We start from the raw sequence: 13,469 nt of genomic DNA on the forward strand, positions 1-13,469 counted from the left end.
TAGTCAGGATTCTTTCATGTATTAGTCCCGCAGCAGGGTAACTTACAAATTGAAGTCATTACACAAGCAGGCGTTCAAGAATTATTCCCTAAAAACAGGAAATAAGAATTGTTAAAGCAATTTTGGAGGGTATTTTATGCCTGTATTAGACAGCTGATTCTGCGGACTTCACAGGAAACAAGAGGAGGGAAACAAAAGGAATGACATGCAACACTTCTCCCGCCCAGCCTTACCTTGTACTTGAGAGTTTTTAATAGTTAGTGCGACAAACCAAAAAGGTATTGAGGTTTAATACACAGCAGTCAGTCAGTCAGTCAGTCAGTCAGCCAGTCAGTCATGTGCGTCACAGAGCTCAACCCAGACAGACTCAGGTTAACAGTCCCTGCTGCTCTGTAATGAAATCAGCACTCGTTACTGTCTGCCGCTCTGTGACCTTTCACTCTGCAGGCACATGATTGGCTGCGGTTTCCACCGAGGTATGATACGATTAAGCCAGCTCATTAATGAGGCTGGTTGCCATGGATATGGCGGTTGTCCCTGTGACCCTCTCGACTTCTGGACTGTTTGTCCCTGTGTTTTCTTCCATTGCTCTTTTGTGCATCTCAAGTTTTTCTTATTAGCTTCCATCTGCTTCTGTCCTCGCTGCTTTTATTATTATTTTTTACATCATTTCTGTCTCTCCCATTATTTCTTTCCCTGTGGTTCCTTCACTCTCTCCCCGCCGCCCACCCCTCACTCTGTCGCATCTGTGAAGCTTACCCGCTTATTGCTCATTAGCCATATGATGATTCCTATTACCCAAAATGACATGGGGGCTAATGAGCTGCTGGTTATGTCATACCTTAGGGCACACACACATTTACACACACACTTAAGTTAATGTCACCACTGTTGCAATGTCATTAACCTCAGTGCCAGGAGAATCTAGACATTCTGTGATGATTATTTCTCCTTTTCCTTCATGGCTACATCCCCCCTCTCAACTTGTTGCTCAACTCCACAGCCCAAAGCAGTTCCCTTAGCCTTCCCTTCCTCTTCCTCATCTTCCTCTTCCTCTGTCATTATCCCACTTCTTCACTCCTGTCGTCTCCCAGGGGAAGTACTTGTTAGGAGAGGCGAAAGCAGAAGAAGCCCAGACCTGCATGAAAGGCTGCAGTGAGAGTAGGAGAACATATTGGGTTGATATGCATGTCCTTAGAGAGGAAGAGAGATGTATACAGAAAGGTATACGGAGAGAGACTAGTCACAATTTTGATGCGTCATTATCCAAACGTAAAAACAAGATTCGTATGAGCTGTGTGAAAAAATACACCTTGAGTAAATGTCAGTAGCATATATTTACGACTTCAACTTAGTTTAATAACTTTTCTTTTCAGCTTCTTCTTCATGTAAAGTTATTTTAAGATATTTAATCTTCTGTCAATGCATACAAAGTGCAAACTGGTATCCTTAAATGCACTGCAATTACGTCTGCTGTATGTGGCGGCTATAATAGCCACCAGTCCTTTTCATTTGATTTAACTCGAGACCTAATGGCTTTCTGGTTGCCGTTATTCTCTCCCAGGTTGTTAATATTCTGCCAGTGCTGCCTCTGACAATGAGTGCGATGAACCAACCCCGAGGGGGGGTAGCCACTAATGGCTCTGTGATTAGAGGGCTACCACCTAGCAACCCATCACTGATAAAATCTACCTTTTTCCACCTCATCTAACTCCATGGTTCACTACAGAGGGCAATTCAGAAGCAGGTAAAGTGTTTCTGTAAAGACATTTAGTTTTAAAGCAATATTTAGCTAAAGTATGTATTCAGGGTACAGCTCAGTTAGTGCAGCAGTAGCATAAACGCTTGGGTGGGGTCCCTGGAAGACCCAGGGGTGTTTTTACTGAAGATAAACACACTCCATCAGTGGAAAATGGAAAGTGCTGAGTCCACGAGAGCTTTCTGCTAACAGCGGCCTTTCAGAGTGGACGGCAGCATGATGTCATACCGCCCCTCTCATCCTCTGCTCATTGACCAGTCTGTGTTTCTAACCCACCATGAGTCACAGCAGCTTATCACCGCTCAGTTACAGTGTCTGCATAGTTCCTGCACAGTCTACTGTGTTTGTGTAAGTAAGGAGTGTGAGGAGGGGGTCTCATTGTGGTTCAGTGGGTCGTGAACATCCGAAACACCCACACATGCTCGCTGTATGAGATTAAAGATAAGCTTGGAATACTAATCAACCACATTTATTTGCACAATCTGCTATCAACTACATCAGCAGCATCAGTAGTTTTTAAAACAACTGAACATGCATTTAGAAACAGCAGATATAATAAAGGGTCAGTTCAATCCAATTATTACAAAGCACAATTTCCCTTTTTACTTCAAGTGGTATCTTGGCATGCAGACTTTGGTTTTATTTGTCAAGTTTTAAGAGATATCTTTCTCTTAGTTTTTTGTCTTTACTTCTCATATGATGGACTATAGTTGTTTGCATTAAAAAGAGGTTTTGGTTGCTTTAATGCTAGATAACCCTAGATGTAAATGGGAGAACGTCTTTTCTATAATTTAGGTGAACTGCCCCTACAAACATTCACATCCACAGGCACTACAGATCCAAACTAAACTCATTACTGCAGTGGGGAAAGGTGTGAGGAATGTGAAACAGGAACAGCTATTCATGGACATGTGTGGTCGGAAGGTAGGAAAAGGTGATACATTTGCGAATGGAGGCCCTTTTCAAGGGCATGACATTCCTCCTCCGCCCTTTGGATTCAGCCAGACAGAGAATCAGGGCGCTAAGAGCTCGCTGCTCCCTCGGGGAGAGATTTGCCCCGTGCTCTGGCCTATTCTGCTCAGCCGGTCCCTGCCCAGCAATGCCTGATTCTGGTATTTTTAGCCTTTGTTACCATTTTTCTCCTCTCTCTGGCTATGACATTTCCTTCCGCTCACCCTCTCTGTTATTTCTGACTCTCTGCTGACCTACAGTACATTCTTTTAGCTGCTTCCTCTCTGGCTTTGGGCTTTTTTCTTTACAGATTTGCGTTCTTTTTGGTTTTCAGCTTTTGTGTGTGTTTTTATAGTCCTTTATGCTCTCTTTCCTCTGGTGGTTTGTGCTCTTGAGCTGGTTGACTGCCTGGCTGAGTGCTCCTTGGCGCAGTGAACTGGGCCGTGTTCCTGGGGGCTAACGGGGTGAGCCTGCCACTCCTCTGCTGTTGGAGTGGAGGTCAACAGCGGGATCACAGTCCACTCTGGAGCTTTAACAACGCACTAAGGCCATAAGCTGCCTGTCAGCCGAACAGAAATATGTGTGCTTTTCACATTCATGGACAGAAATGCACAGTAAGCCATACATGAGTGTCGGTTAATGTTAAATTGTTAGTATGTTCTAAACATCAGACTTCCATGCCAGGATTCAGCAGGTGCTAACTGTAGTTTTTGGTATTTATTCACAAAGAGACGTCTAAACTCCTGTGATTATTCGTTGTTTTTGTTGCATGCTTTGGGGCAGACGTTCCTGGCGTTCTGGCTCTGGTATCGGGCAACAATTAATTTCAATGCATTGTAGTTTTTACAGCCAATTACACCCAGCGATGTCTGCTTTTGTTTCACATAATCGCTGTTTAATCAGCCCCGCAGTGTACGCGGTGTTGTTTAATCAAGCGCGTTGCTCAAGCAGCTGTAGAAAGCACACCCATGACAATGAGAAGCGTCACCCGTTGTCAGTGTGAGCATTTCAAAACTCACCTGCCTTCCCAAAAACCCTCCACACAGTAATCGTACACAGCTCCTCCACAGCTGTAGACTGCTCTGCACCTGTGAGGAGGATGATTCAGATAAATGATTCACACCATAATGAGACGCACACACACACACACACACACACACACACACACCCACACCCACACCCAGAGAGATACAGTAGCATTGCTCATTAGTAGTGAAATTCCAATATTTTTGTGACAGTTGGTAAGCGATGACAGTGGTGATGTTGAGATCTTTGTGATGTGGTTGCTGTGAAGGTGTTTACATTCTTGTCTAATGGCCTTATGGTGGAAGTATTCCTTTACCTGTCTGGTCTATAAAATGTCCTAAATACTGTAGGTGTCAAATACCTATCACACTTCCTCAAAGCACAACTGAATATTGCCGGCTTCCATGACAGTGACTTTTTGCTTTGTGTTTAAAAGTGGCCTGGAAGGCTAGGAATTGGTTGCCAATTTCTAAAAATGGTCTGTTCATACTGTCAAACCCTTCCTTTATTATTGCACTATATTTTTGACTTTTGTTCACAATTGAATTTGTCTGCTTGTTTTTGACAGGATCTGAAAAAGCCTTTTGACAAAGCCTGGAAGGACTACGAGACAAAAGTGTAAGAAACCTTTTATGAATACTTCAAAAACAACTTTTCTTTCATAAATAAAACCAGTGTGTGAGTTAATTGATTACATTGTTGTGCTCCCTGCTGACCCAATGCCTAAACTTCGTTATAACACAGCCATCCTTATTTTTGATTAATTTATAACCACACGTGTCAGTTAGTATGTTAAACTGCAGTTTGTGTCCTGTCTCTGTCTACTTGTCTCGACTAACTGCTCTCCCCCTCTAACCCCCATCTGTGATGATCTGTCAACACATCTGTGATAATGTGAATAACTCGCCTTCACCATCACCTTTCCCTCTCCACACTGAGACACCATTTCCACCGATTGTGCATGCAAAGGACACATGACATTTTATAGCATTTTCATATATTTTACAAGCGGCAAAGGACATTCTTTACTGAAAGGGTAATGCATCTTCTCTCCAAACCGTTTCAATCAGACAGTGCGGGCTTTGTACGAAAATCCAATTTCATCCTGATGCTGTATGACTGTTTCGACCTTTTGCTTTTGATTTTACTCTATTGATGGCAAACTGAAACCATCAATAGAGGCCAGTTTTCTGCCTGATTGGAAAGCCACCCAAACACCCCCAATGCGTCTTGCCGCTCTCTTCTTTATCAATGATACTCCGGTCTTCTCTGATCTCTCTGCGGTCTGCTGTTTTATATTCACAGACACAAAGAGATGCATCATTTTGTCTCGCACAGTATTGATTTCTCAATCCCTGATTTGGTTTGCAAACACTTTGCATCCGACTCTTGAGTTTGGAATCCATTTTCAGTGTTCTGGTCGGGAGTTGTCTCGTTTACAATGCTGTTAATTCAGGAAGAGTTCCTAAAATAAGTCAAATTATCCCTATATTTGATGCGTCTTCAAAAACTCTTGCGTCTCCTGTCTTTATTTCCTAATTGGTGGATCACTTCCTGGACTGACAGCACTGAAAGGGAATTGGTTCTCAGCCCGATCATCAGTTGAATACTTGGCAGGCTTCCAAACAGCCTGGCGAACACGTGTCTCTCCATTAGTCTCAGCCCGATGATGTTGTAACACTCTCAGCGCTGATGATTCATGTGCTGACAAAGGCACGCTCTGTACTCGATTAAATTAATTTTGGCATTATGCACTGAATGGCAAATTTACGAACCAAAATTAACTTCACTTTGTGTTTTCCAACCATGTCTAAAACAATTTCCTTGGTAAAAACAGACACTGACTTTTTGAAAACAAAAAACTGATCACTGTCTCCTCCCACTGCGACTCACAGTTGATGACAAACACATAAATATCAAGTCAGTGTCTACTTCATGAAGCCTTTGAGCACATGACAAATAACACATGAAAGTAGATATTGTGCAATTGCAAAAAACAGAAGACAAGTTTGATTTCTGCTTCCTTTTAAAAGTGTTGCAACATCATGAATCATAATACAAAGAGAGCAGTTGGTTTAGATTGTAGCGCTTTATGCCTTCTGAATGTGAAGTTCGATGAGCTCGATTTATTCACCGTAAAACAACTATTTAATATTATTACAATATTTTTAAATATGGAGCTACAGCCTGGGTCTATTAAAAGTTAGCAAAGTCCACCTACCAGCACAGCTTGATGCTCATGAATCATGCTGAAATCTGTGGAACAGCTTGCAAACACTGACACTCTTGTCCCGTCTCTGCGAGAGGGAACAGATTGCTGCATCGTCTTCGTAGGGAATATGCTGTCAGAAAAACAGCATATGGAAAAGAATGCCCTGTTGCATGGTCTGGTGCCCCCCCCCCCCTCCCTTGTGTGTGTGTGTTTTGCTGATTGCTTTTTACAGATAGCCTACTGTATGCAGAGTTTATGGTATTTGTGAAAAATCAGCCCTGAATACTGAATGGCAGGTAACCTGGTGTTTGAAAGATTTCACCTGAGGCAGGAATGAAAGAGTAATCAAAATCTTAAACTACTTATTTCCTTTGCTCATACCAGAAACCTATACCTAACTTTTTAGAATACATAACTCCCTTTTTAATTTAATCATTGAAGTATAAGCATGGCATAATTATCGTTACGCGACAAACCCTCCAAATCCCCACATTTCCTCCGACAACAAAGTCAGCAATAGGGCTGATTTTACACAAAACCACACGTTTCCCCCCTATGTTTCATGGTACTGCCATGCATTTGCCGTTTGCTCTTTGACCCCTGTGATGTCACTTCCTGCCAGCACCAAGATAGAGAAGGAGAAGAAGGAACACGCCAGGCAGCACGGGATGATCAGGACGGAAATCAGCGGCGCAGAGATCGCTGAGGAGATGGAGAAGGAGAGGAGATTCTTCCAGCTGCAGATGTGTGAGGTGAGACTGACTAATTACTGCAAAGATCTGTCAAACCGAGAAGAAGTTTGTGTAGTTCATAATGTGTATACACTTTTGAAATACAAATCTTAGATTACATTTATGACGTGTGTGTGGTCTGGACCTCTGTGATGTTTGACTTTTAATGAAGCTTCACTGGAAAGATGTAGACTTCTTCTTTGAAGTGTCTGCATAGGAGATGAAAGGGATGAATAATGTTTGAAATGGAGCTGCCTTTCCTTCTGACTGAACCTGGTCTCATGCTGAATCTGTATTCCATGTGTTTACAGTATCTCCTCAAAGTCAATGAGATCAAAATCAAGAAGGGAGTGGACCTGCTGCAGAACCTCATCAAGTACTTCCACGCACAGTGCAAGTAAGACAGAGAAATCTTGCAGGGAAATGTGATCAGTTGCATACATACTTATTAAACTAACATGTTTCCTGTTCAGTTTCTTTCAGGATGGTCTAAAAGCTGTGGACAACTTAAAACCTTCCATTGAAAAACTGGCCACAGATCTGCACACGGTGAGAAAAACTTCCACTCTTTCACCTTCTTTCTTTCGCTTGTCTCCCTTTCCTCTGTTTTTGGATTACTTGCACGTTGTTCTGGCAAAATAATCTTGTATTATTTTATTGTTTTGGGTCTTGTTGCATTGTTGGAGGAGCCTGGGACTTAAGATTCCCATTGCCATATCTACACTGTAGCTACTGTGCTTATGACAATAAAGCCTTCTGAATCTTGAAATGTTTTCTTCATGACAGATAAAGCAGGTGCAGGACGAGGAGAGGAAACAGCTGACTCAGTTACGAGACGTCCTGAAGACAGCACTGCAGGTGGAGCAGAAAGAGGTAACACACACTCACGAACACGTAGCACTGAGGGTCTTTTGAACATCAAATAACAATATGTCAGTCAAACATCATATTTTAGTTTTCTTAATGTTATATATAGTTTAAAATCTGATTATGATAAGTATATACAGTCCTCAAACTATTATCTTTCAGCCCTTTTTTAGGCTGTTGGTCTCTGGTAGAAGTTAAATCTAAGGTGATTCCCATTTGTTTTATACATGCATTGCTATAATCAATTTCCACTCCACATGAAGGAGTGGAAATTATTTTTAAGCTTAGCGAACCATTCAATAAGCTGCAGACCGCAGCAGCTCCTGGTCTCACCTGAAGGTTGTTTTCTCCTTTCCTCCGCTGCCCTCGTCTTTTGTGAAACAAGTCTAGGAGAGTAAGTGGATTTCATGGAAAAACATTTCTGTGGTTGTGTGCATTCTGTTTCCATTGTGTTGTGTTGCTTCTGTTGTTGTGCTAAATTATTCGTTTTTATGTTCTTTTTTAAGCCATGTTTCAGTGCTTTTTATTTCAAATAACTTTTCAATGTGGAAAGCTCAAGCTGTGTGTGTCTGCTGATAACAGCACACACCAATAGAATCATTAAAGCCACATTAACGGCTGCCTTCTGAAGTCTGTTCCCCGTAGTGTTTCCAGACAGGAAATGACTTCACTCGTACAAAAAGCTTGCCTTTGTTTAGTCCTTTTTTTTTTTATAACATGTGTGTTGTTACATTGCACTCAAACCTGAATATAAAGTTAAATGCAATCAAGTTTAATCTGTTCAAACTGCAACGGTTTACGATCAAAATGGGATTTGTAATTCTATCCTGGAAGCTATTTGCAAACTGTTGTCGCAGATTTAGATTCAGAGGTGTAAAAGCTCCTATTATTGTCTCATCCCCATGTGTACAAAATCATTCAGGCTGACAGCCATCTTTTGTTGTTCACACTCGCTTCTAAATTCTCAGAGGAGCAGGAGACTCTGCGTCAGAGATTAAATCTGAGCCATTTACCGCTTCAGTGGCTCCTATAGACGGCAATTTGAATGTGCAAATCCTTCATGTAGCGCCTGCTTTTTATTTAGTTTTCTTTGTTTGTTTATAGGCATTGATTTCTTGTGTGTGTTTCTTTGTGTTTGCTTTCCCAGGATTCACAGGTGCGGCAGAGCACCACCTACAGCCTGCACCAGCCTCAGGGCAACAAGGAGCACGGCACGGAGCGCAGCGGCTGCCTCTTCAAGAAGAGTGACGGGTGAGTCTGTCAAATTAGCTCAAATTATCAGTTGTGGTTGTGTAGGGGTTAAAACACAATAGTTGTAAAGTAAGTTCCCATTTTGTGTTGAGTTCTAAATGTGTTATAATATATTTTTTTAAGTTATATCTGTTGTAATTTATTGTCGTTTATTGTGTTTTGTAGTAATGTGTTTTTATTACATGTACAGCACTTTGGCTCGACCAAAAATCGCTTTTAAATGTGCTTTATAAATAAAACCTGATTTGATTTGATTTGATATTAAAATAATATAACAAAGCGAAACAAAGATTTGAACTTATTTCAAATAAACAATAATGTATCTACTTCAACTTGCTGGTTACCTTCTCACTTACTCAACTAGTTGTTAATCCACAAAACAGCAAAAATGACACATCACAATTTATCTGAGCCCAAGGTGATATCTTTTAAATTGCTTGTTTTAAATATTAATAATATAATGTAAAATCAAACAAACAAGAAAAAACAGACAATCATCAAATCCTCTTTTTGGAAAAGCTGGTGATTTTGAAAAACCACAAGAGAATAATCATTTATCGAAACCTTTTGCGATTTCATTTTCTGTGTATCAATGAATCAGCTGCTTGTTTCAGGTGATCTCACTTGTTTTTTAAATTATAGATGTGAATACACTGCTCAGTCTGTGCGTCATAACTAATGCATCTACTCTGTATCATAACATGTGATCATATTAAATATGTTATCATAAGTGTCTGCTATGTGAGTTTAGTGTATGTGACTTCTTACCTCTGCTGTCTGTGTGTCACAGGTTGAGGAAAGTGTGGCAGAAGAGAAAGTGCACAGCGAAGAACGGCTACCTCACCATCTCACACGGCACAGTGAGTAAAACACTTTCAGTTGCACAAGAACAGGATCTATGTGTGTGTCCTCGTTAAAACAAATACACACATATGTTATCACACTTCATTTAATCACACACATTAAAGTTTCAGTGTCCTTTTCTGGTAGGCAATCATTATCTTCACCCATTAAACGTGAATGAATTCATTAACAGCAGAGAGTTCTCATTTCTTCTCTCATTGCTGAGCCTCTCGTTTGTTCCCATATAAAGATTTGGCTCCTTGAAGCAGCTCCTCTCACACGCAGCTCTTATCAGATGTTTCACTTGGCTGCAGCTGCAGTCAGATATGGTTAAAAACAACACTCTCACTCATGTACAATGTTATCATTACCCTCCCTCCCTCTGCCTCTGCTCCCCATCTCTCTCTCCGTCAGGCTAACCGGCCACCAGCTAAACTCAACCTGCTCACCTGCCAGGTCAAACACAATCCTGAAGAGAAGAGAAGCTTTGACCTCATATCACGTAAGTTCAGGCGTCTCCCTCTTGGCATTTTCATATGTTGCCGTCCTGCTCTCACGGTTTTCATAATCTGTATACGTAGCATTTCAATGCCACATTTTAATTAGCTCCATTCATCCAGGCAGCAGCTGACCAAGGTTTGTTGTGCAGCAGTGTGGATTATTTTCTATTGAGCAAACGGCAGAAAGCCACAGATAAGCTTTTTCAAAATGTACACATCCCGCACATCTCAGTATAGCATTTAGCCTTGAACTTGGAATTTAATAACAAAACAGAAAAAAGCTAGCGTGATTAATTGATTTGTAAATTGACAAATTGAAAATAATTCAGCAACTGTTTTCCTTTTCAGTCCTTTTGAATTTGCCAGTTTTTCCACACGTAAGAGATAGTGGCATTGAGCTGGAGAGGCAAAGATTCAGCTTCGGTGTAAATGATTTAGGTTGCTTTGGAAACAGAGATTTAAAAATAGTCCTCCCAGGTTATTAGTATTCACATCTGAAGACAGAGAAATGCGCTAAAAAAGTTATTTACAGTTTTCAGTTGAGCAGGATACTTTAGTGGCTCTGAGATCTTCCCTGTGTCTCCACCTCTCTTTAGTTCATGTTGTCCTCTCTTTCCTCTCCCAAATCTCTCTGCTGTTGTGTCATCCGTTTCCTTTTTGTTTCAGACGACAGAACGTATCACTTTCAGGCCGAGGACGACCAGGACTGTCAGATGTGAGTGCCTGTTCCTTCCTTCCCCGTGTGTGTGTGTGTGTGTGTGTGTGTTCAGTTTTGCTCCTAAGTGCATCCTGTTTACCGCCTCGTCCACTTTCCACACACTTCCTACCTCACACCCAGTCAGACGCTCGGCCTTGTCTTTACTTCCAACTTCCTGAATATTTACCAGCCTTTTAATCCGGCCTTCTCTCCCCTTTTTATCTCCCTCCTCCGGCTGCTCCCATCCTCACCTATAAACCTACTTTCTCCTCCTCCCTCGACCTCCACTTCTCCTTCTTCTTCTGTCATTATTCTCATTTTTGCTCCCCCCTCCTCTCCGCCCTCCTCCAGCTGGATCTCAGTGCTGCAGAACAGTAAGGAGGAGGCGTTGAATCAGGCCTTCAAAGGGGACCAGCATGTCGGAGAGAACAACATCGTGCAGGAGCTGACCAAGGCCATCCTGATCGAGGTGAAGAGGATGACGGGAAACGACCTGTGCTGTGACTGCGGAGCGCCCAGTGAGTGGCAGAGAAAGACAAATGACACATTTTAAAGATAATAATGTGATTGATAATGATGGCAAACAGGAGGACACCAGTGGTTTTGTGTGCTTTTAAGCTTCTAAACTACAAATTATTCATAGTTTCCATTAACGCTGACCTTTCTCCAGAACCCATAATAAATATTAGATGGATTTTCGAACTCCCGGGCAAAATGTAATTAACATTGTAAGAGCCATTTACGCACATTATTTTATGGTATGGTTTGGTGAGCCAATTGAATATTCTTTAATTTAAAGTGGACCTATCATGCTATATTTAAATGATATATTGTAGGGCCATACCTATATAAGGTATATTTATACGTTTCTGTTTTCAAAATACCAAACAGATCATGCATTTTAGCCATGCCTCATTTCGCTCTATGTGCTGTTTGCTGTCTACGGGGCTGATTCTGCTGACCACGCCCCCCTGCAGGAGAGGGGAGACGTGCTCTGATCAGCTGCTGGGCTGTCAGAAGAGGGGGAGAAAAAGAGATCTCCGTCCTCCGTGTTTTATTATATAGAGACGTTATTCATTTGTTTTAAAGCTCGATAAATAACAAAGAAGACCTTTGACCGGCACTTTTCTAATTTTGTCCGGAAGATTTAAACTTTAACGGACATCTTGACCGGCGAAAGAAACTGTGACTGAAACTCTGCTGCACGGTCCCCTCGTTCCTTGGAAGAGGCGGAGAGGTGGGTGTTTGTCATCTGCTGGTGGACTAACCGGAGAGAATTACAGTGCTTGCCTCGACGGGGAGGGATTGCATTGAATTAAAGCAGCAGAAGGAACAAACGCTTGCCTCGGGGAGGGAGAAAAAAAGCCACAGCGGAGAATAAACAGAAGGGTAACCATGGTAACTATGGGCGGGAAGTCTTCTTCGCTGCTTTTGTGGCAGACTACAGCGCCACTTACAGGCCTGGCATATTTACTACAGCGTCTCCAGCGCTTTCGAGCGGCAATGGCCGGCCGTAGCCCAACCCTACATTCCCCTGATAGGTGGAGAGTTGGCCCAATAGCCGTAGCGCCACTTCTGTGACGTCATAGAAGTGTTCAAATCTGGATCAGTTTTTATCAGATCCGTTGCAGCCCCTTTTTTAGAGATTTGGGTATGGAGGAAAATAGAGAGGGTTGTGTTTTCTGACACTTGGTGAGTTCCCTGGAACCCCGGGGACACATATTCATGTATAAAAGACATACAAAAGTGCATTTTGCATGATAGGTCCCCTTTAACTTAAATTAACTGAATAACTATGAATTATTATTATACTGTTTTTGTAACGTTTTATCTTGCTTATGGACGGCTCTAGTTTTATGTTTTGTTATTATTTATAGAAAGCAAATTGTAGTAGCGTGCTCGGGTATAAATGACGCTGCCAGCGTGACACAGCAGGAAGTCTAGAGAGGAAGTTGGAAAACGTTTTTTACCGCACACATCCGTACGACTGGGATTTGTTTGTTTATTTGTTTAAATACCGTGCAAAGGTTGCACGTCGGCGTTGGGCCGCCAGCTGATCCATTGAACCTCCTAATAAAGCACTTGAATGGAACGAGCAAGGTATTTGGATTTCTTGAACATACGCGAGTCAATACTCGAATTCGCCTCCTAGACTAAGTGGCCTTTGAACATTCCTGTATTGGACAATTGGCCACTACAAACATTATAGTCCTTTTAGCAATTACAAAGAAGCTGGCCAACATCCCTACAACGGTACTTGATCAACAAGGATATAGCAGTAATCATCCACAGTTTCAAATTAGATTTATTTTCAGAAATCCCTATATAATTATTCTCTGACTACAAAGATCACTGACAATCCTTCAACTCAAGTTTTTGCTTCCTTACCTTCAAGGAAATTAAACCAACAATATGTACATTGCACTACATTGTTTGAAGCAGTTTCCGGATTTGAATAAAGTAAATAAAAAACAAGATTTGCTTTTACATTTAGAAATCAGTCTTAAAAATGTGTAGTATGTTTTTGTAAGGTGTTAGTTGTAAAGTTTATGCAAAGTACATTTTAATAAAAGACTGGGATGGTGTTGGTATGATAAAGTCCTGCAGACTGGATACTCTGTATTTGTTTCTG

At 41.6% G+C, this 13,469-nt stretch overlaps 1 protein-coding gene across 1 annotated transcript in view; it reads left to right on the forward strand.

Moving 5' to 3' along the window:
• asap2a (ArfGAP with SH3 domain, ankyrin repeat and PH domain 2a) overlaps positions 1–13,469 on the forward strand; it is a 51,898-nt gene that overhangs the window by 26,032 nt on the left and 12,397 nt on the right. Inside the window, exons 5-14 of the mRNA XM_034128643.1 lie at positions 4,305–4,354; positions 6,571–6,700; positions 6,991–7,076; positions 7,153–7,228; positions 7,466–7,552; positions 8,694–8,797; positions 9,588–9,657; positions 10,055–10,142; positions 10,807–10,855; positions 11,189–11,355. Of these exons, the coding sequence (XP_033984534.1) occupies positions 4,305–4,354; positions 6,571–6,700; positions 6,991–7,076; positions 7,153–7,228; positions 7,466–7,552; positions 8,694–8,797; positions 9,588–9,657; positions 10,055–10,142; positions 10,807–10,855; positions 11,189–11,355 (907 nt within the window). The remainder of the gene's footprint in view (positions 1–4,304; positions 4,355–6,570; positions 6,701–6,990; positions 7,077–7,152; positions 7,229–7,465; positions 7,553–8,693; positions 8,798–9,587; positions 9,658–10,054; positions 10,143–10,806; positions 10,856–11,188; positions 11,356–13,469) is intronic.

This window comes from Trematomus bernacchii, unplaced genomic scaffold (assembly GCF_902827165.1).
Source record: "Trematomus bernacchii unplaced genomic scaffold, fTreBer1.1, whole genome shotgun sequence".
Lineage (NCBI taxonomy): Eukaryota > Metazoa > Chordata > Actinopteri > Perciformes > Nototheniidae > Trematomus > Trematomus bernacchii.